The following is a 22700-nucleotide window of genomic DNA, read 5'->3' as shown; positions in this document are numbered from 1 at the left end:
TGTATCCCAAAGCCTAGGGGAAGCAGTATTATATTTTAAAGAATATGCTCCAATCCAAACAAGAATTAACTGAAGGAAGTCTGATGCAACACTAAGAGTAGATTATATTATTACAATGACTGCCTTCCTCCATAGCAGTCTATAAATGATCTCTACTTTTTGGATAAGGAAAAAAGATGACTGAATGTATGCATGTATTTTAAAAATAAGGCTAAACATCCATTTCCTTCTCCCTGGGTTTTTCCTTTATGTCTACGCAAATCAGAGATCAAGGGCAAAGAAACCTAGACAAGTGATGGTTTAAGACCCATTACTTTGTGAATCATCAGATCTATAAACACCTGCTTTATCCCATTAGGTATCTGGGACTCCAGGTCTTATAATAGGATAAAGCATATGCATGTAGCCTTGGAAGTGCAGATGATATTAGACCTTTGAATTTGTGACTTCACAATGTTGAGAGAACCCACTTTAATTGCTTTTTGGAGATTTAAAAATCATACCAATATTATGTTTTCACATTTGGAGCCTTTACCATAATACTCAGGTTTTGCTCTACCAGTAGAGAAATTTTATAATGTTTATCTATTGTTTTTTGCAGTTTTGCATGCAACCAAAATAAATTTCCTTTAACAGGTATGTGAAGCTACACATGATCTGTTGATATTTTTGTTGCACCACTTGCAAGCTGTCTGAGCATCTGTTTTGTAGAAGCCAGTAAAACATTAACACCAATGCATTCCAGCATGCACATGTACATAGCTAAAAATAGTTTCAAGGGGTCTTTTCCCTATGGCCATGTGTACCTCAGCAAATGTGGTGTAATAGTAGGAAATATGTGAAGTGGTTGGTACGGGAAATCAACAGATTTGTGTGTATTTGACCTTTTTTCTTCAACCTAGCTATGTTTTGATCTATTAACAGTGGAAGTTCATTCAGTGTTTTCCTGGAGCACATCTTTGAGGTTTTTTCAGATAAAGTAGGCCAGTGAATGTGCTCCAGGACTGCTGCAAAAGAAAAGAAGTGCACTAAATGGGAAAAATTAGGAGTTTTCTTTCAAAAAGGCACTTCCTTTCTAGGTTGAAGTACTAAGGCAACCAGAGAACTGCAGTCTGGAAAAGAAATGACTCATTTTTGTTTTAGTAGTACCAGAGTAGTAAAACAGAGACCTGATTAGGTCAAATCTGTTTTGTCACTGTGAAGTCACGGATCACTGTCTTTGGACTTCTCTGCCTAAGGAAATGCAGGAAAATTAATCTGAAAGTAGGTTTGTTCCACTGACACTCCTACATTACTCCTACATACTCTTACTGAGAATGAAAGTGGCCTCACTTCAATATCCCTTCTTTTATTTTCAAAATTAAATAAATTAAATTCAATTACAGATATAGCATTGTCTCCATGGATATTTTAAAAGGTTAAACACTTTAAATGTTAATTCATATAAACACTTCTTTATATGGCCTTGACTATCCAAGTCTGTTGATGTATATTTGGGACAGAATGTTTCCCTGTAGGTAACAGTGGGGTCTCACATACAGGGACAGTAGAGGTTGACCATGTATTACTAAATAAGCTCCATCTAGCCTGTGGCACTGATAGCTAATGTCAATTGTATTAATCAGGATTTGGCTATATGCAACTTTTTCTACGAGGACACATTACTGTCTGACAGAAATACATCACCAGAATTTTCAGTTTAATGACTTACCAAAATCCTGACGAGATCCTTTTGATCACATTCATCCAAACTATTTACATTTAATTTCTCCTTGTATTTCTAAAAATGAAAAAGGGTAAGAAAATTAAGTTTTTGTGTAGCTAATTTCCCACTTTAATTTTGTGGTTGTGTACAGAAACTTACCAGGATAGATTCAACTTCAGCAGGAGTGGCCTTTGTCTGGTACATAAGCATTTCCTGAGCAATGTCTTTCCTGTTTTCAAGCTTGTTCATTTTATCATAAGTGTCAGTATTTAAAACAGACCACCCTAGGAACTGTGTGAGAGTCTAGAACAAAGCCAAACAAAGCAGAGATGATGCCAGGACAATAAAATGAACAATTTGAACTTACTTTTCTTAGCGTCCAGTTTCTGGTAGCACCCTTTGTTAGAGGCCTTTATCTTCCATCAACTGGTTCTGTAAGTACTCATAGCTTTTAATGAGGTTGTTTATCTCAGCCTAGTAATTAAGGCCCCATATTCCCACTTTATATAGCAGACTTTGAGGCTTATGAAGCTTAAGTCAGGTGAGTGGACTTGGATACACTGTGTAGCATCTTATCTTGCCTGAGTACATATGATCATGGATATTATGTGAACTCCCATGATCACAGGCTCAATATCCATTGGCAAGAAGCATACCATTCTGCTTACCCATGGTGACCATGACTAAATAGTCAAATGATTGAAAATAAAATTTTATGTGACTTCTTTTCGTTACTGGCATGTAAATGATCGCTCATAATTTTTTGGTTTTATATAGGCAAATAAAATCTCTGATTCTTAAGAAACTGTATGGTGAAGAAGATAGACATTTGTCTAGATGTTAATACAGCCTATTTGGAAATTTTCAGACATTTAAAATTACTTTTTACTATAGTGTTTTTTATTAACATTACATGCTCCTTAAACCCTCTAATCCTATTAAGCTTACTTCAATGATCTGTTCATCATACTCATCAAAAGGCTTTCCATCTTTCCTGTTGTAAAATGTTGCAACTCCCACAATTTCTTCTTTTTTGTTGACAATAGGCAATGACAGGACATTTTTAACAACCCATCCGGACTCATCCACTGGTCCTTTCTGTAGGAAAGCCAAAAACCAGGAAATGTACATTTCTTTGAAAGTAATAACACAGCTATTGATATAATCAATGCAACAACAAGATTCATGTATCACAAAGGAGAAATTATTTATGTAATCAACTGTATAACTAATTAGTGGCAAACATTAGCATATTTGTCTACAATATCTATATTGTAGAATATAGATATAATTAATTATATCATATCTATAATATAATAAATATATATGTATAAATATATAACTATAATTAATTATATATCTATAATTATTAACATTACTGAAATTACCTGAAAGGTGAAGTATTCATCTTCTGGTGCATTCATCATGTTACAAATCTGCAACATAAAGAAAATGAGCCATTGTTTAAATGGAATGTAACGGGTATCAAGACATAGCCTAATATTTTAAAAAGGCATGTTTATTTTCTAAGCTAGGAACAGTAAACATCCCAGCCAGCTAGAGAAATTAGAACTTTGTTTTAAAACATTGTTCCTATTAAATTAGATGTGGTTATTCTACCAGACATCATTCTGGAGTGTTTGTAGCAAACTCCCTCATGTAGGATGTCTCACAGTGCAAAAGCATAATGATTAAGAAAATGACTTCCCGTTTAAAATGGCATGGGGGGTTTCTAGAATGAAATAATTGAGTTCTAAGGGCTCTATTAAACATGCCATAGGGTTACTAATAGCTGTCATACATCATGACTTTGAATTACTTATATTGTCTACACAAGAAGATAGAAGAAAAAAAAAGAAAATTTTAAAACTTTGTATGTGATGGGTTTGTTACTTTGACATTTTTTTATGAGACTTAGCACACCTGGAAAGTGACATCAGATGCACACATTATTCCTCTGATATCACCATAATCAGAGGAAAATTTTCCAGATGTTTTGGCCGTTTGTGCCGAGGCCTTGTCTCCATCCAGACTACTGATTCACATGGTTTCACTAGGAACCAATGACACTGGAACAGCATGGTATTTTTGTAGAGGATTTTGGTCATGTGGAGGTTTGGGATTGGTTTTTTTTGTTCAATCAGAACAACTGTATGAACTATAACTTCTAGATTTTACTATTGTTATGAACTTACAAGTCCATTTTCAGCAACATATGTTGGCAATCCACTGATAAGACACCAGTGATCTGCTGGAGGTGACCTTTAGAGAGACAATGAAATTAAGTTATTCCTACAGTATAGACATGTTATTCTATCCCAGCAATATATCTAGTTACCACACATTTGCAGGGTGCCAATGAATACTCACGGAATGACTTTGATTTCTTCTTGTCCATATAAAAGATAGTCAATAATCTTATAAAAGTTAACTTCCTAAATGAAAAGAGAAAAATATGTAGGTGACCTGTACAACCTCAATGTCAAACTTAAGATTCATAAAAAGAAAAATTAATATCCTTACTCGTCCATCAGGTGTCTTGGGGCCTTTGTATGGCTCTGCCTCCCCCAGCCGGATTGGCCACTCATCATAGAACTCCTGGAAAATGATACACAGGGTTTAGCAAAAGAAAAAAACCAAACCAGTTCTGTGTTCAAAGATAACATCACATCTGTGGATTGCAATTTTGTTTTTTTGTTTTTCCGTAGTTTACTATGGTCACATTTCAGACAATATTAAGAAAACATTGTTCATTATAATCCAGGCAATGTTTACCAGTAAATTGCAGGCTAATCTGAATCTTATCTCTAGGCAGCTGTACAACTTAATTGTTGTTTTAGAAGGCAGGTATTTCAGACCTGCACTTCCCTCTTCTACCCTTTCTCATATGGAATTATTAGTATGAAAAATTATTTCAAAATTAGCCTTCAGGTTTATCATGACTGTATCCTTTACCGTGCTTATATTTCACATGTAATCTTTGTAACATGGTTAAATTTATATATAAATTATCCCAAAGGGCTAGAAAGGATGGTAACTTCGTGTCTTTGAGACTTAAGGTTAGGAGTAGGACATTTCTAGCAAGTAGGCAAAAGAGTTGTTACCTTCTCTTTAGTCATGTCCAGCAGACCAATGGAGTATCTTTCACAATTCAGATACATTCGAATAGTGTACAGTGCTTTGTGAAACTGCCGCTCTATATCTGTTAGCTCTTCAAATACTTTGTTGGCAGACCACAAAAGCATCTATTTACAAAAGAGAAAAAGGGTAAATATTCATAACAGTGGGAAACACATGCATCCTAGGCATTCCAGAACAAAATGATAAGGTGCATTACTGTTATCATATGAAAAAATAAATAGATGGTATCCTTACTTCAGTAAGCATGCAAGAATATAAAATAGTGGGAATAATAATGGTTTCACACAAAAATTAAGTATTATCATTAAAAAATTCTTCTATACCTGACTTCTTCGTGATTCAATATTGTAGAGATACGATGTGTGATGATTTCTTATGACCAAAGACACAAAATTGAGGTATTTTTTAAATACCTAAAAATGATAAAGAGCAAAAATAAGACTAAAGTATCAAACCAAGGGATAGAATCACTCAAACTACTAATTGAACTAACAGCTATATCGTTGTGTGTAATTTAATGTTATTACCTCTTCATCCTCTTTTGAGAACTCGGGGGCATTTAATTTGTTGAGTGCCATCAGAACAGCAAGCACCTCTTTACCCTGTGTAATTGGAGTTGCCAACATATTGACTGTTTTATAACCAGTTTTTTTGTCCAGCAAGTCAGAAAAATGATTGTTCTGAAAGAAAAAAAAAATCACAAATTAAATGCGGAACAATTAGTTACATACAAAGAGCAAATGATCATTTCATTTGACAACTTCTGTTTGCAATGCTGTGAGCACAGTTTCACACTTCAGTAGGTTTATACTTGCAAAAAACCCATTTTCATTATTTAAGTCAATCTTGCAGAGTTATATGTACAAGCTTAATTTAGGCATTGGCTATGAAGACAGTTTCTGAAACCAAGTTCTGTGCAGGTCTTTATTATAATGCTGAGGAATTTGAGGAATTAAAAATGTGTGAAAATCTAGAATAAATTAAAGAACAATAAGAACTGCTCCCTGATTACCTGTGAATCTAATACATATGGCTTGCATGTAAGAGATTTACTTCATAGCTATGTCAATATTTATTATTATTTAATTATTTCTGTAGATAAAATTCATTATACTGTTCCAACACCCAGTATTTAAAACTACCATCTGTCCTGGCTAAAAATGCTTCTGGCAGAGAAGCATCCCCTGCACGTACACATGTGGCTGAGCTGTTTCTTATTTTTTCCTGTCTGACAGGCTCCCAGTCCTGTTGCTCCCAGCCCAACATGCTCTTCTGGTGAAAGGGAGGGTATAGGACTAGGGGGATCAGAACACAGAGCTGCTTTTGCTGTGTGTGTGATCCTGTGGGAATAAAACCATGTGACTAATGAATGAGCCACAACTAACTATCCAACCAGTTTCATCCTTGAAACTGAATGCTTAGGAGGGTTTAGCAAAAGTTATTATTTTAAATTTTTAGTGTAAAAAATACTGAGAGGCTAGTTCATGTTTCATGGAAAACTGTTTTATTTCCTCATATCAAAGAAATTCTTGGTGTTTTCTTGAATGGCTTTAGTGTTCTCTTAAAAAAAGAGATTTAAAAATTTTGGGGGAAATCTGTTTGTCAAGGGCTGTTATGTTTTGTGATGTTATTATGAAAATACACCTGAATGAGGTGAGTTATGATTTGGGGGGTTGAAGTCTATTGATATGTGCATACTGAGAAGTGACATGGTTCTACTAAGCAGCTAAAATAGCCAGACTGTCTTCACTGAGCCTTTTCCATCCCCTCACATATGCCACTGCTAAAGGGCAGTGCTTAGACTTCTTCAGAGAGATGAGTGGTCAAGCCTTGATCTACAGTCAATGACAGAGTCTCCTTGAATTTCCTTTAACAAGTCTGCTTCTGATTTCTCAAGGTGATGAGCAGTTGGTGTTAAATAAGAATGTCAGGAGGCAGCAAATGTCCTGGTAACCAGACTGCATTGGAACACCATGGATAGGGATGGCAGCTGGCCAGAGCAAGCCCAACAGAGTCCTGTTTTAAGGACATCCACGCAGAATCAAGATTCCCAAATCTTACCAGTCTTCTGCTGTTGACAAATGTTTGTAAAGCCACTTATAAAGCAACTGACTTGTTACTCCATGTCCACCCACAAAGCTGGTAAATATTACTGCTACTGATCACTGCATTAGCTTAGGCAGCTGAGGTCTGAGTGGTGGATCTCAAGGTGTCTTCCTTGCTGATAGGCTGGAGAATGTTGCAGAATGCCACATAATGGAATTTCAGCTTTCATAAGTTATAGAGAGAGCTGCTTAAACAAAAACCCCAACAAATAAATATTTTCTAGAGCATAAAATCAAGCTTGACTGTACTCAGAAATGCCAGAACTAAATTTTTTGTCTGCTATTTAGATCTTTCCTCTTAATTTCCTTTCCCCCTCTTTGGTCTAGCAACTTTTTCTAGTATATTTTGAATTTATAGCATACACAACCCTGAGAAGGAAGACTGAATTTTATTATGTGATCAAAATATTAGGGTTGGATTTTTTTTTTCCCTTCAGTTCTTCATACTCTTTAGATAGTCTTCTACATTTGCCTTTTATGTTTCCTTCTAGAGCTCCATTTGTTGAAAGGAATTAAATTTCTGGAAGTAACTCTTAAATGTCTTTTTTATATTTACAGCCTGGACTCTCTTACTGAGAGTTGATTCTCTCAAGGACTGAGAGTTGATTCTCTCTCAAGCCTGTGTCATCCTTATAAATAGCATTCAAGGTGTCAGGCTGTGTTTGGGTCCCTGGAAAGTGTAGCTAGTTTTGAATATATTGTCCACATGAAAAAGTGATGTCTTCTCTATTTTTGACAAAATTTCCCTGTTTTACTGTTTTCAGTTTTTCTCAGAGAAAGGCATAGGGCGATCTCACTCAATAGACAGAAAATGCCAATCTATCTCTTCTGTGTAAGAATCAAATAGCCTGCTAAATAAATATGTTATTACATGGAAATACTTGGTTTTCTCTGAGATGTACTACCTACTGACATAACCATTCTGGACTTGGATGTGGTTTTGGGCTTCAGTAACAAATTCTAAATCTCTGTTTTAGCCACTGAAAATCAAGTAAATCATATAGATAATTTAACCCTATTTTGTAGTCCTTCTGCATCACTAAGAGCATCTAGCATGATGGTGAGGCTCAAGTTTCTGGTTTTAGGGCACTGTGTACTGCTATGAGGGAATAAATAAAAATTTCAGACACCCCTGTATTTCTGAATGCTTAAAATGGATGTATATATACCAAAGAAGCTGAATCAGCAGGACACAGCTGCTATGTCTTTGTTCAATAACTCCAGGCTGAAGGTACAAGCAGTGGTGTTAAGAAGTGTTCAGAAGAAGCAATTTGGTCATGTGAATTTTTCAGAGGATAGAAATATTTTAATGCAACTCTCTGTTCAGAAAGTTCAGTAACCACAAGCCACCCTGAGTTGTGCCTAAATAGCACAATGTAGAAAGATATAAAAACCTTGTAACACATTGACAGCATTCCCACTGCAAATACAAACACTCCTGTTTCATATTAATTTGCATATACAAGCAAAAAAATTGTGCTTAGATTTAGGCTTTTCATTATTGCATATTTTATACATAATTGCTATAAGTTTTGAAGCCTTTATTTCCACTTATTTCTATTTATTTCAGATTTTTTAAAATATCTTAACTTGGGAACATAAGCTCCTTTTTTTTTTCCCCAGAAAATTACTTTTCGCAAGGACTCAGAAATCATGTTCATAGACAAATAAGTGAGAAATGTGATCTGCAGTACCAGAGCCCAAAGAACATCTTGGTATTCCCATGACTACATGAATGTAGTCTTAACTGTGGTACATCTGAAAGCATTTCCTGCTAGCTCCACTTAAAGTTGAGATACCAAGGCATTTGCTATACAATAATCAGTTCTTTAGATACATCCCAAGATGTGCAGTGTGTCCTGGATTTGCACTAAGGTAGCACCAGCACCTACCTAGCACAGCCAGCTAGCACAACCCTTTCAGTGAAGAAATGTTTTTTAATATCCAATCTAAACTTCCCCTGGCACAACTTGAGGCCCTTTCTTCTTGTCCTGTCACTTGTTAGTTGGGAGAAGAGACTGACTCCCACCTTGCTACAATCACCTTTCAGGTAGTTGTAGAGAGTGATAAGGATCTCCCTGATCCTCCTTTTCTCCAGGCTAAACACCCCCAGCTCCCTCAGCTGCTCCTCATAAGACTTGTGGTCCAGAACCTTCTCCAGCTTTGTTGCCCTTCTCTGGAGGTGCTCCAGCTCCTCAGTATGTTTTTTGTAGTGAGGGTCCCAGAACTGGAAACAGGATTCGAGATGCAGCCTCACCAGCGCTGAGTACAGGGACATGATCCCTGCCCCGGTCCTGCTGGTCACACTGTTGCTGATCCAAGTCAGGATGCCATGGTCCTTCTTGGCCACCTGGGCTCACACTGGCTCGTGTTCAGCTGGTGTTGACCGGCACCCCCAGGTTCTTTTCCGTTGGGCAGCTTCCAGCCACTCTTCCCCAAGCCTGTAGTGCCACATGGGGTTGAAGTGACCCAATAGAACAGAAGTGATAAGACTTAATCCTGCAGGTGAAGTAATAGGGCCAAGAGAGTAGATGCCTATTTTTCTCCACCTCTTTCTTCTTGTAAAGCACAGAGGAAGAAGGGCTTACTGTGACCCCTTGCAGTTATGACTGTTTTACTTCTTTTGGGCAGGAGGTTTGTGTTGCATAGATGAGCTTAGACTGGTCAAAACGTCTCATCCTTTGGATGTGTGATGACCAGGAGTGGGTGTGGAGCACTACTGGAATGGAAACTGCAGGAATCTCTGACATGAGGAGCTGGTGTCACACTCCCATATTTCCTTGCATTATCTGTACATGTTTCTGGTTTTCTTTCTGGTAGCTCTGCAGTATTTTCTTCTCTTCCTGATATTTTGTTCTTCCACTATTTGTCTTCCACTGGTTCAGGTTTCTCAAAATTTTAAGCGCTCAGTAGGTGGTATTGGTGTGCCATATTGCCTCATCTCATACTTCTGCTTAGCCTAATTTCAACTCACGAATGTTTTTGTTTCATAACGATGTAATTGAGTATGAATAGAAAATGAAAAACAGCTACCATTAGCTACAAAATGTCATCAATCTGATTCAAGACCAAACCAAATTAGTTAAATGAGTTGCCCATTCCTTAGGCCACACTCCAAAAATCATGTATTGTCAGGGATGTAAATTGCATTTTGAGATGTAACTTACTAGCATTACAGAACAAATTGACTTTGTTATCTTCAAGATCACTAGGGTTGTGAAACTGAATCAAGTAGAAATTAATATATATTTAACAGCACTTGGGGGTTGAACTTTTCGGTTTTGTCAGTGAAATGCCTGCTTGTTACTTGCCATATGTATTTTGGCTATTTTGGAACTTTTTTAAATTGGATTTGTATTGTATTGCTTTAAGTATTTTTTCACATAAACTAAGAAAACTAGGTTAAAAGGGAGATTTTCCTTTTAATTTTTAACATGCATTTTTTCTTCAATTTTGGGAGCTTTCCTCTTTTAACACTAAATCAAGGGAAGAATTGTTTGGTGTTTCCTTCTGAAAGGCACGATTAATAGAAATTTGTTTCTATGTTAAAATATTTTCTGGTAAACTGACTGAACCTTTGTCTTTATAACAGATAGGAACATGTTTACATTTTTCCAGTTAATATTTACTGTGTTGAGTGTGAATTTCTGACAATCTGAGTTTTATTATCAAGATGATAAGATAGAGGAGTGGAAATTAACATTCACAATGCACATTCTTCTGAGGTGAAAGGCCACCTCCTTTCAGGCACAGCCTGGAGTCTGGGGCCCAGCACATTCACGTCAGTTTGAAACTCCTGTCGCTTCAGACAGGCCTGGAATTAAAGTCTCTCCCACCCTTTCATTAAAGAGAAGTAAAGCTGCAGTCTGAAGCTGGATCGGATTGCAAGGGGATGATACAAGTACTTGCAACTTGAAGATGTATTTAAGTTGGTTTGTGTCATAGATTTCCAGTGTTTAAATTCAGTGACACAAAGATCACTGTTCTGGGTGCTTAATCTGAGTTGGAATGTTGCCATGGCCTCTTGTTTCTTCACTTCACTGAGGTTTGTACAGGACTTCTAAAAATGAGACATCATCTTATTTCAGCATCAGAACATTTCACTCCCTTTGTAGTTCTAATCCAAAAGCTTTCACTTCTTTTGAAGCATTTTTTTCACCATTTTTATAATTTTATACTCTACTAAAGCCAAGAATATTTTTTCTTGAGTTTCCAACCCTCAGTTAAATCCCTGTCTTCAGATACCTCTGAATTGAAAGGAATAGTGTAATAATTTAAATAGATTATAGATTAAAGCAGATATATATAGTATTTATTATTGGTTCTTACAAACTGAGAGTGTGAGATTTTGATTCCCCAGAAGACATACTCCTTGTTGAACTATTTCTTAATTTTATTTGGAAATAATGCCTTACTAAAAAATGTAAAGTAATTTTGCTGTCCTTTGTACTGTTGCCTGTGTTATCAGTTACTATTTAAAGAATATTAATGGACATACCAAATTCTTATGATACCTATTATTTTCCTTTGTAATATTTGAGTCACATACTCTGCTGGACCCTGGGAATAATGTGAGACAAATTGTTAGGGTAAGGGTCCTACCTGGCCTTCTATTTCTCACAACTCTTAAATCCTGGATTAAACACTATTAGCTCTCACAGTCAACAGGTCCATAATCATGTGGGGAGAGACTGTTCTGCCTGCTAATTGAATTACAGAAGGTCTGTATCTTTTCCTCTGCTTTTCTTTTCTGAAGCATTAGTCAGGATGAGGAGCTTCCTCACGTTTATTGGTACCTTTCCAGGTTGAAGAAAGAGATAATCCCTAAAGAACTGGTTACCAGGCACTAAAAGTGGAGTCATTTATTTTTTCTCCCAATGATTTATTGCTGTTCTGATCTTTTATTACATTTATTTTTGTTATAAAGGCGTGATGATTAAAGAATGAAAATGTCACACCATGGGTTTGTCACTGTTGTCATGTACTTGAGACTTAAAAAGCATTATGCTGTTTGGATATGGACTGTGTCAACAGTAGAAAGTGGCTAGACACAACATTTTTAAAGTACTATAGCCATCTAGAAGTAGTCATTGTGCATTTTGTATTCTGACAAGGCAGTAGGGGCAAAATTCCTCTCTGGCTTAATTCTGTTTGTAATTTTTTGGTCAGAACTTGAGTAGCAGATAATCTAGCTTGACTGAAGTGTTTATGAAGTGAACTGAAAAATGATCACCCTTTCAAAACATGATAAAGGCTTCAGTGGCTGCCTGTTTCAGCTGCCATGGACTAATTATATTCCTTACATGTTACTGACTCAAGCTGCAGTTCTGGATTCCCTATGGAGGTAAAGATTCTGGTGACATTAGTGGGACCTTTGCCTGTGTGAGGAGTGTGGACTTGGACAGGAATATTTTGTACACGTAGAATGGAAATCGTGACAATTTTGAGGTCTTTGGGATTGTTTTTAAATATCAAACCTTGGTCCCAGGGAAGTCTCTGGGAGTTTTTTGCTTAACTTATAAAGTGTAAATATTTATATGACATTTAGTTACCAAATATAGGTTAAAGAGACTGTGATTTAATTGCATTTTTAAGTGTGTGCTTAATGGCAGAGACCTCAGTAATCCTAAGAGAGTAAATGGGTGCCTAAGTAAAAATTACCTTAGAATGACTGAATAATAACTGGACAGATATCAAGCTGATATGAATTAATTTATGAGTGCAAAATACCTAGTAGGATTAGATGGACAGAAAATTTCTCTTATTTAAGCGTATTCAAATGACATTTCTCACAAAATTTTGAACAAATTCTACTGCAAACACAGCAATATTTGGGCAGCCCTGTTCTGAGCACCTCTCGCACACTGATGTTGAGAAGCAGTGCAATATCTGATAGGAGGCACATCTTTCTTGATCCTCCTGATCTTTTCTCATGTAATCAGTCTTATGAATTTAGAAGGATTATCCTCCAATCCCCCCACGTGGTGGTAAGAGGCAGTAAGTCAGACTCTTCTTGTCAGAACAGCAGTCATTGAAGAAAACGTTAGTGGTCAGTTGAAAATCAACTGATTTGTTTTATCAAATCAGTCATTCTTCTGTTTGCTCCTGTGATTCCTATTTACATCTGAGGTAGTTTACTATATATTGGAATGTTCTTTTCACATATATATATGTTTTAATTTGTTTCTGAGCTTTGAAAATAGCCCTTTATAACTGTAAGCATTATAAAATGTATTATTTTTTCATTTACCTCTTGGAAAGCATAGATAATGGCAATTATAAATATTTTTATTATTTAAAATGAGCTTAGGACATTGAGGTAATTTCTATCTCTGAAATGACCTGGAATTTTTAATTGACTGTATAGGAAATACTGAGAATCCAGACTGTCATCTTGAGAATAATCTTAGCACCATTTGACTATGCTCAGCTTTTCCACATAAGACTAAAATGTCACCATCTGATGATATAAGGTTAGCTATTTTTAAAGAAATCTTCAACAATCCAAGCATATTTATGTTTCCCCATATATTTCAGAGTAGTTTCTAAAACAGATGTCATTCATGCATGTTTAATTTTTGTTAGGTCACTCATAATTTTAATTAACATTTATAATAACCTTTATCAGCCTCTTAAGTACAGAAGGTGATTCTATGCAAATTTAATATGAACTTCAAAAATATCAGAACAGATCAGACTCATTAATCTTCTTCTATAGATGGTTCTGAACAAAAGCTCTGGATCTAGACCTACTTGATTGGATCCATTTAAAATCAAACACTGACTTGAACCTGAACATATATGTTGGCGACATCTTCATCTGTCCTCAGTCACCTACTTAAAAGGATGCATCTTCATTACAAAAGCTGCAAATTAGGTGTATTCAGAGATAGATGTATGGCAGCACAGAATGATAAGGGAGAGCACTTGCAAGCCCATATTGGAAAACAGAATAGAAGCCTGCCTTGTTCAACAGAAACACAAATATTCACTGGTCTCTATTTATCTAATATTCTTCTCCTTTATTATAGTCATTGACATTACAACAACTATGAGGATACTGGAAATACCTCACAAGGCTACATGATGTGATTCTACTGGAATTTATGCAATCTGCTGATGCTTTTCTCATGTTATTGGTCTGAATTTTGTCTCTGAGATGTTTCAAAAGAATGACTTTTTACCTGGGTAGGAAGCTGAGTAAGCAAATGCACAGAAACCCAGTCCCCAAGAGAAGTCACTTACCTTTGTCACATCAGGTACATTAAAAAACTTCTTGGTATGAGCAGTCCATCCCACTATCCCGATGTCCAGAGGAAGAACAGTCTCATTTTCTGGTTTTACCAAATTGTCCTCATAGTTGGAAGTTGGAGTGACATCCAAAAGCCTGGTGGCTACCTCTGGAATACCATTTCGGGAACGACAAAGAAACATACTACACCGATCAGCTGCCAGCAGCTGTGCCAGCCTCTGCAGGGCCTTGTGCACTATCTTTTCCATAACACCTGCTTCATCTTGGATTTCTGTTATCAACTCAAAAAGTATGTTGCTTTCCTCCAGACGAGACATGTCTTTGAAGCTGACTCCTTCCTTCACATCTCCAGGGTTCACTTTAAAGATACTTCCCAGCACTTCTGCCCTCATTTTTCGGTCAAAATACTCCTTGGCAAACTGAGGATTGTTCTCCAGGTATTTTTCAACAGCATCTTTATTTACGTCACCCATTTTTGCTGGATTTTTCTTAGGATTTCTTTTAGAAATTCATCACCATCAAAGCAGGAGTGGTAGGAAGAAGTCCTAACTTGTTACTAGTAAGAAAAATGTACTTTGTACATATTGTATAGCTCACAGACATAATACATTCACCTTCCTCTGTGGCTTTCAAGCCTTCTGAAACTCTTGAGATATGACAGAAGGCACTGGCTTAGCATCTTCTTAGTGTGAGATCTTGGAGACTGCTAATTAAAGAGATGTCAGGACACTAAACCCCTGAGCATTCTTAGCTCATAAATCCTCAAGGAATCATTCTAGCATTTTAAACTAACCAATTAATTCTTAGACCTTATAAAATTGTCTGAAGTGTAGATATGTATACCTGTATGTTATCTCCTTCATTCACAGCATATATATTGTACTATGCACACGAAAGTTCCCATTAAAACTTAATATGAGCTAGATGCTCATCCCACATTAGACACGTGCACAGACGTACACACGTGTATTTGGGAGAGTGACTTAAGGGCAGGAAAATTGAATGTTGTGGAGAAATCTTTTAAATTGTGAAATTTAGTTTTACTTGAAATAGGGAGTAGATGATAGAAATTGGATTACTGAAAGTAAATAATTATTAAGCTATACATGTATAAAATGGGTGAAATCCTAAAGACCTCACAAAACTAAAGAACCTACAAAAGTCCGAGCTTGCGCAAGTGCTACGTGAAGATGGAATAAAAGAATTAGAATTTGACTCACCACAGCCAGACATGACTTGCTTATATATTTTTTTTCTAAAATAGATAGCTAAAAGAAAAAACAAAATCAGAAAATTGATTAAATTCTGAGTTGAGGAAACAGTAAAATTTTTTATTCTATAAACATAACTGTCCAGTCAGGTTCTATGCCTTCTTCAGAAAAAAATTGATATTTCTGCTGTCTTAAATAGCAGAAAAATGATAATAACTGACAGATATTTGGCAAAGAGGGAATCTTGACTCTGCTCTTAAATATACATGGTTATGCATCTTTAAAGTTTCCTACCATCAGAAGTTCAACATTACTCACATGAATTGAAAAGGAATGATGGAAACTGTTGAATTTTAGGAGCAAACACCCCAAGGCTATGTGAGTGAGAAGGCTGAGTTTAAACTGAGTGCCAACTATGACAGCAAATCATCTGTGATCATTGAAACAGATCTGAATTTCAGCACAGTAGGAAGGTTGCAATACAACTAATCTTATTTCTGTTTGTGGCATCCACATTACTTAGAAGCAGAAAGAAATTCTTGATGTAAGAAGAAAGAAACATATACCCTTTGGCAATTCTTAATTTGTAAAGAATAATTGCCAAAGTACAACTTCATCTGTCTTCCAGAAGCCACAGTGTGTCAACATTCGTTTTTATCAACAGATCTATAAGAATCAATATGGGCAACTAACACAGATCCTCTCGTGCACAAAGAACAGGTCACTGATTGGTGTGTAGCTAACTCACTACACTAGTTTTCCCTCTGACCATGATATGAAACACCAGGTATGACACTAGTTTTTGCTGGACTGCAGTTGCCATACAGAGTTAAAAATGCATATGAAAATCAGCACAGTATAAACATATTTTTTCCTGGTTCCTTTTCTCTGACTGAGTTGTTTCTCCCCAACAGCGTGGAGGGCAGCATAGGACACTAGTGTGTAAGTTTACAGTATCTTCTCCACGGGTGACCTGGCAATACTAAATTGTGGCAGCACAGCAGGATGTTCTCACCACTGCACACACGTAGGGTTCACAAGAAAACAGTAGAAGAAATGCACATATATCTTAGTCTTTTAATAGTTTCATGATTTGATCAATATGTATAAAAGCAATAGAGCCTTGAAAAGAATTTTATATGTAATTGCACATCAAGTTAAATTACTTCTTATCATATTCCTAATTTCTAGCTCATTACTTCTAATACTGTGCTTTAAAAAAAGAGGATGTTGTTCGATGAAATCATATGAAGGAATAGTGACCTTTTTTTGCATTATTTGTTTGGTCATGTTTGTTTACTGACTTTGGAACATTCTACATAGTAGTTTCTTTGAAGTAGGAGGGGTTTATAGAGGATCTGTCTCATGCCCAGTTAAAACATTCTAGAAATTTTTCTTCTATGTAATATTTACACATTCCTCTCTATCACATATGAGAAACCAATTTTACAAGCATTAATTCTTTATATTGTCATCACATTAATCCAGTGAAATAGAGTGGTCTGTCACTCTCTGGAGGGAGAAGAAAAAATAGGCAACCTGATTGGGTTATACCATTTTCTTTGGGGGCAGGGAGGTTGGTGGGTTTACATTTTGTAAACTAACAATTTTATTATCATTTTATTATCATTTTTTCTGTGTGCAAGATCATATAAAATGCTTATCATGGTTCCACAAAATCTCCCTCATGCCCATCTGTTTTTACAAAAAATACACTATATTTATAAATTACACTATTTGTCCTTTGAGAAAACAGGTAAAGATCATATTTTAATTAGGTACCACCATAAGGTGATAAATCTTTCTTTGTCACAAAATATTTCAGTTGTAGCTGGATTGTCCTATAATCATTCTTATATATCAAATAATTCTTTTTGGTTTTTTCTTATTATATGTTCACTATTGAAATTGCACTCTTGCTCTGTAAGTGTGAAATGACATGGAAAGAAGTATCAGAAACCGATAGAAGTTCTTGATGAAATAGTTTATGTTTGGAAGACAGGTAAGTTGGCTTTTTTTCAACAACTGCTATATTAGTCACGTTGTGTTTCATCATGAACTCTATCTTCATACTGATTAACCATGAATAATAGAAGTTGAAGTGATTTTATAGAAATTAAAATGTAGATTGATACATAAATGTACCTTATATTTATGGAATCCCACTTTTTAGAGTTAGGAAAATACATTGTGTTTTCCTATTTATTGATGCCTTTTTGTTTTTCTCATAATAGTATTTTAATGACTTGTGCAAATTTGGGCATTTAAACATTTTGAAGGACTAGCATTGTAATGAATTTTAAAGTTTCTCTGCTGGAATATGACATTTGTTTTCTGTTTTGTCTCCTTTACTCTCCTTATTTTCCACACTACTGAACACTTGAGTAAAACTAAGTACATTTGTATTTAAGTTTATTCTAAGAAACTATACCAAAAAGTAATTTCATGTTTCTGGCACTTTAAACATGATTTTGCTGATGTCTTTCCCCCCAGAATTTTAATGAAATCACCTATTAAAATACATTTTAATGTAGGTTCCATTATATGCATGGAGGTTAAATATTGGAAAGTAACCTTGCACAGTCATTTTCACTGCACTTTTAAGTGCAAAAATAATATGCATTTGGATTTGATTCTTTTGCATGATGAGATTGTTTGATATAAAAACATGATGACCAGGGTGCTTATTTTTAAATGGTTTAATTTTAGAAAATATCAGAAATATCTGTGCTTTGTGATTTTAATATATATGATGTCATTTGCCTTTGACGTTCATAGTTACTACAGAAATTGAACTATTTATGGAGTAGTTCTTAGTAGTAGACCATTCCTGAGCCCTTGTGATACATGGAAACTCCTAAGAAGGATAAGTGACAGACGTGGTTATTTAAATAGATTCAAGCAGCACGTAAATGTCAAAGGCATTTATAAGGTTTCCCAGTTCACTTCAGTGTTTGTCTCTGAATGTCTCTGTCCAATCCAAACTGATAGCAGTTAATGTGGTTTATTCAGTTAAGATTTTCTGAGGAAACACAGATCAAATGTGTTTATTTCAACTGTATGACTTCTGATGTGGGTAATTTTGTGGTCACTGTCCGGACACTGGAGATTGATATCTCTGATATAATCCAAGAAATTAATATTCAGAAATATTATTGATTTTTTTCTAAATGAGTAGGATATGAGAATGGATTCTGTAGGTTTTTACAACAGTTATTGTGTGACCCTAAAATAGCCAGGTTTTGGCACTGAACTGTTTTAGTGTCACTGATCTTGTATATTCTGGGGACCTTTATAAACATCTTCAACTTGTATGTTTCTTTTACAATAATTTTTATCCCTTTTCTTACAAAATAATCTTAAAAATGTGAACATCGAAGATAGTAAGCTAACTGCTTTTTTTTTTTTTTTCATATAGTTGTTAGTTCCCCTAAAACTACTAATGATTAGCTCTGGGACTTCATGAAATAACAGAATCACAGAATATGCTGAGTTGGAAGGGACCCACAAGGATCATCGAATCCAACTCCTGGCCCTGCATAGGACCATCCCCAAGAGTCACATCATGTGCCTGAGAGTATTGTCCAAATACTTCTGGAACTTTGTCAGACTTGGTGCTGTGACCATTTCCATGGGGAGCCTGTTCTAGCACCAGGCCATCCTCTGGGTGAAGAAACTTTTCCTGATATCCAACCTAAACCTCCCCTGACACAGCTTCAGGCCATTCCCTCGGGTTCTGTCACTGGTCACCACAGAGAAGAGATCAGATCTTGCCCTTCCTCTTCCCTAACAAGGAAGTTGCAACTGCAATGAAATCTCCCCTCAGTCTCCTCTTCTCCAGGCTGAACAGACCAAGTGCCCTCAGCCGCTCCTCGTACGGCTTCCCCTCAAGGCTACCATCTTCATTGCCCTCCTTTTGAGTCAGCAGAGGTTATAGACTCTAGGGGAAATTTCCTAAAGTAAATGGCCAGTTTAGCATGAAGGGATTAACCTGGCTCGCCAGATGCACTGTAGCTTTGACCAAAAGCATGGGTTTCTTCATAGCTTGGCATGAATTTTTGCATACGGACTGAGCAAAGGGCAGCAGCCTTTTAATTTCAGCCATTCTGACACTTACTGAGAATGTTACTCAGCACCACTGAGAAGGGTCCTACTCTGTCTTCTTCATTCCCTCCTGCCAGCTATTTATACACTTGATAAGATCCCCCCAAGCCATCTTTTCAGGCTGAACAGTTCCAGCTCTCTCAACCTCTCTTTTTGTCAGATTCTCTTATATCTCAATGATCTTTTTGTGGCTCTTCGCTGGGCTCACTTCAGTTTAGAGCTCTTCTGCAGGCCAACCTGTTGGCAAACTTGACATCTTTGTTTCAAGTTGTTTCCGTTTTAGTAACATACCTAGAAGAACATTTCAATTGAGAATCACTATCCTCAGAAAGATTTGCTAAAGAAAGTAAAGGTACCATTTTAAACTAGGTTTGTTAGTAAATACTGTTTGTAAAGAGTTCAGTGTAAATTTACTCCCTAAACAGAATGTCGAATCATTCAATTACAAAATCAGGTAGTACACAGGCTGGCATGGAGCAAAGGCCAATCTTTTCTACTCCATTCTGTCCTTGACCTCTGTACCTGGACTGCCACTGAGGGGAATGGTTGTGATGGTGACAGTGTACACAGTTGTCCCTTGCAAAGTACACCGAGCTCCTTAGCTCAAATCATGCCATTTGCAGTTGCATATGAGTCTGGTTTCACAGGGCAGTGGCTACACTTACATCCACTGCTCTGTGCACACAGCAGTCATTCACTCATCTGCAAAATCTACCTCTAAGAGTTTAATGTTTGTGAATGGCATTCTACAAATAAATAGCCCTAAGAGGACAGCAAAAAGTCTTTCAATCTATGTGCAGTCTGGCTGGAAATGGATGTTCCATTTCCTATTAGCAGCTTTTGAGCCAACTTTCTCCTAAGAGCTAGACTTATTCTTATGGCCACAAATAAAATTCTAGTTCTTTTAATATTTAAAGCTTAAATGTTGCAGGGTTTAAAATGTTTTAAGTAGTATTTTGACTCTTGTTTCTTCTTTTTTTTTTTTTTTTTTCTAAATAAAGCTAAAACAACTCCTACAATGAAAGTTTTCTTCCCACCATTTCCTCTGAAAAGCTGAACTTTTCTGTGTATTTTCTCTTTCTATTCCTAATGGAAAATATTGCCATTGCTGAAATCTGACTGGGAAATGCAGATGTGACTTCACTGTAGCTGCACTACCACAAATTTCCAATTATAACAGGTCAAAGGAAGAGTTTTCTTAGTCATTGCCTATGGGCTGTAGAGATTGTAGAGATCCAGACTTGAGAATGAGTTAGAAGTTATAATTACTAAGACTCTTCACCAGGTATGAGTTGCCAAATAGTGCAGAGGTCAGTGGAGGTACACAATTAAAGAAATTCTGTGCCATGGCTAATACAAAATTACATGTTTCTGATTTATTTAGTTTAATTTAAGAGACTGTAATAGCTCCTGCAAATATATAGAACCAATTCTATTAAAATTTATTAGCAGAAGTACATTTTTGTTTCAGTGAAGCCTGGATTGGTCTACTTTCTGTAAAACTGCTGACAACAGGCAGTATTGTATAACAGGAACACTGACCTACATTTTCAGAGGTGGTCAAATCTCAACAGGTTTTGATTGATTTGGATGAGTGACTGTAAACTCCTTTGAAAACCACTGCCATAAGATTTTCATAGATAATTATGTTATTGAAAAAAATTATAGAAATAAATTTGATCCTCCAAGAACCTCACTGGCAATATAAAGCAGTATACAGGTTTTTGAACAGGACAAACTTAAGAGAAATTATAATATTTCTGGAATTGACAGAGAATAAAGAAATAGTATTTTCTTTGGTATTAAAGGAAATATATAGATTTAAAGCTTATAAATTAAGCTATAATCCATCTTATTGCTATCAGTCATGTGAGACACTTAACAAAGAAAATCCATGTTGATTTTGATCTTGTAAGTATAATGAATTCATATATTAAGACTAGTGACTGTTTTGTAGAAGTTTTATAAAAATGCATATGTATCATTGGTCTCACCATTGCCAGAGATCAGAGCAAATTTCTAAAAGCCACCAGAAGGGTATAGGTGGTTCTCCTCAGTCTCTGTAGGAATTAGCAAACTTGAAAATCTCAGTTTAAAAATGGAAATGTTGACTTATTGAAAAGCTACCATTGAAAGTTTCAGGACAATTAATATACATACACCTTTCTGGTTCCCTGTGTTTAATATGTTTTTTACTCCAAATAGAAGCTTAATATTAAACATAATGGAATTTTTAGTGTCTGATATTATCCAGGAAATCAAAGGCTGAAGAGCAGACTTGAAACAGCCCTGAGCAACTGATGTTTGAGAAAGTGAACAAAAACATACTGTCTATGCAAAAAGGCTCCAACACAAAGCAGAAAAGGAAGATAATTCAAACAGACTGCATTACATATGTAAAGAGATTGTAAAGGACAGAACAGTAAAAAGTTTAATATTTTTATGAATATATGAAAGGAATAGAAGGCTGAAGTAAATTTCTGGCAAAGACCAGGCTGAATAAATTAGTTTAATTCTCTACATCAACTACTAATGAAGTGGTTTTTTATGCTACATTGGTGCCTCCATATTTAAATTATGTTTTTGCATAATTTTTAAAGTAATGAACACAGACTTTTCAAATTACAGGCTTCTGCCTTTATTCTTTCAAAATTGGGAAGTGAAAAAATTGGTGAATTAGTTCTCTTGGTAGCAATCATGCTTTTCCTATCCTGCTCTAGTTACATGCCTAGAAAATAATTAACAGGTTTTCTCTAATGCTTCCTAAAGATGTTGAAACTGGAGAACAAATATTGACTGAGAGGCAGCAAAACTTGCCTGGACAGGAGAAAATAATGGTTTATATAACTGAAAACAGTTTGTCAAAAACAGAATAGAAACTGTGGAATATCTGATTTAAAACTGATGTCCAAAGGGTCAAATGTGATGTGTACATGTATTTGGGTATTTGCAGGCCACACATAGGTGCTGCTGCCTTTGCAGTATCACCCAAAAGAGCTCTTTCGCCTTCCTGAAGATCTGCAGGGCCCCAGTTCCTGTTGCTGGGAGCCAGTCATGAGATGATTTAGCACCCCAGACAGCCTTTTGGAAGCAAGAGGGAGTCAGTCATGAGGACGTGAATTGGTTCTGGCATGACAGGGCTTTCAGAAACATTAGCAGAAACTTGCAAGTATTATGTTTGC

The 22700-nt window shown here is 36.0% G+C and overlaps 1 protein-coding gene across 1 annotated transcript in view; it reads right to left on the bottom strand.

Annotated features, from left to right (window-relative positions):
* PDE6C (phosphodiesterase 6C) overlaps nucleotides 1-16332 on the bottom strand; it is a 28823-nt gene extending 12491 nt beyond the window's left edge. Inside the window, exons 1-11 of the mRNA XM_051800603.1 lie at nucleotides 14197-16332; nucleotides 5374-5526; nucleotides 5170-5259; nucleotides 4810-4950; nucleotides 4229-4303; nucleotides 4076-4140; nucleotides 3901-3967; nucleotides 3094-3141; nucleotides 2654-2803; nucleotides 1865-2008; nucleotides 1712-1780 (exon numbers count right to left, since the gene is read on the bottom strand). Coding sequence (XP_051656563.1) covers nucleotides 1712-1780; nucleotides 1865-2008; nucleotides 2654-2803; nucleotides 3094-3141; nucleotides 3901-3967; nucleotides 4076-4140; nucleotides 4229-4303; nucleotides 4810-4950; nucleotides 5170-5259; nucleotides 5374-5526; nucleotides 14197-14676 — 1482 coding nt within the window. The 5' untranslated portion in view covers nucleotides 14677-16332. The remainder of the gene's footprint in view (nucleotides 1-1711; nucleotides 1781-1864; nucleotides 2009-2653; nucleotides 2804-3093; nucleotides 3142-3900; nucleotides 3968-4075; nucleotides 4141-4228; nucleotides 4304-4809; nucleotides 4951-5169; nucleotides 5260-5373; nucleotides 5527-14196) is intronic.
* Between the last annotated feature and the right edge of the window lie 6368 nt (nucleotides 16333-22700).

Source organism: Manacus candei, unplaced genomic scaffold, assembly GCF_025592945.1.
Source record: "Manacus candei isolate 608988 ecotype Guabito, Panama unplaced genomic scaffold, ASM2559294v1 h1tg000050l, whole genome shotgun sequence".
Taxonomy (NCBI): domain Eukaryota; kingdom Metazoa; phylum Chordata; class Aves; order Passeriformes; family Pipridae; genus Manacus; species Manacus candei.
This window is presented reverse-complemented; position numbering and strand designations above follow the sequence as displayed.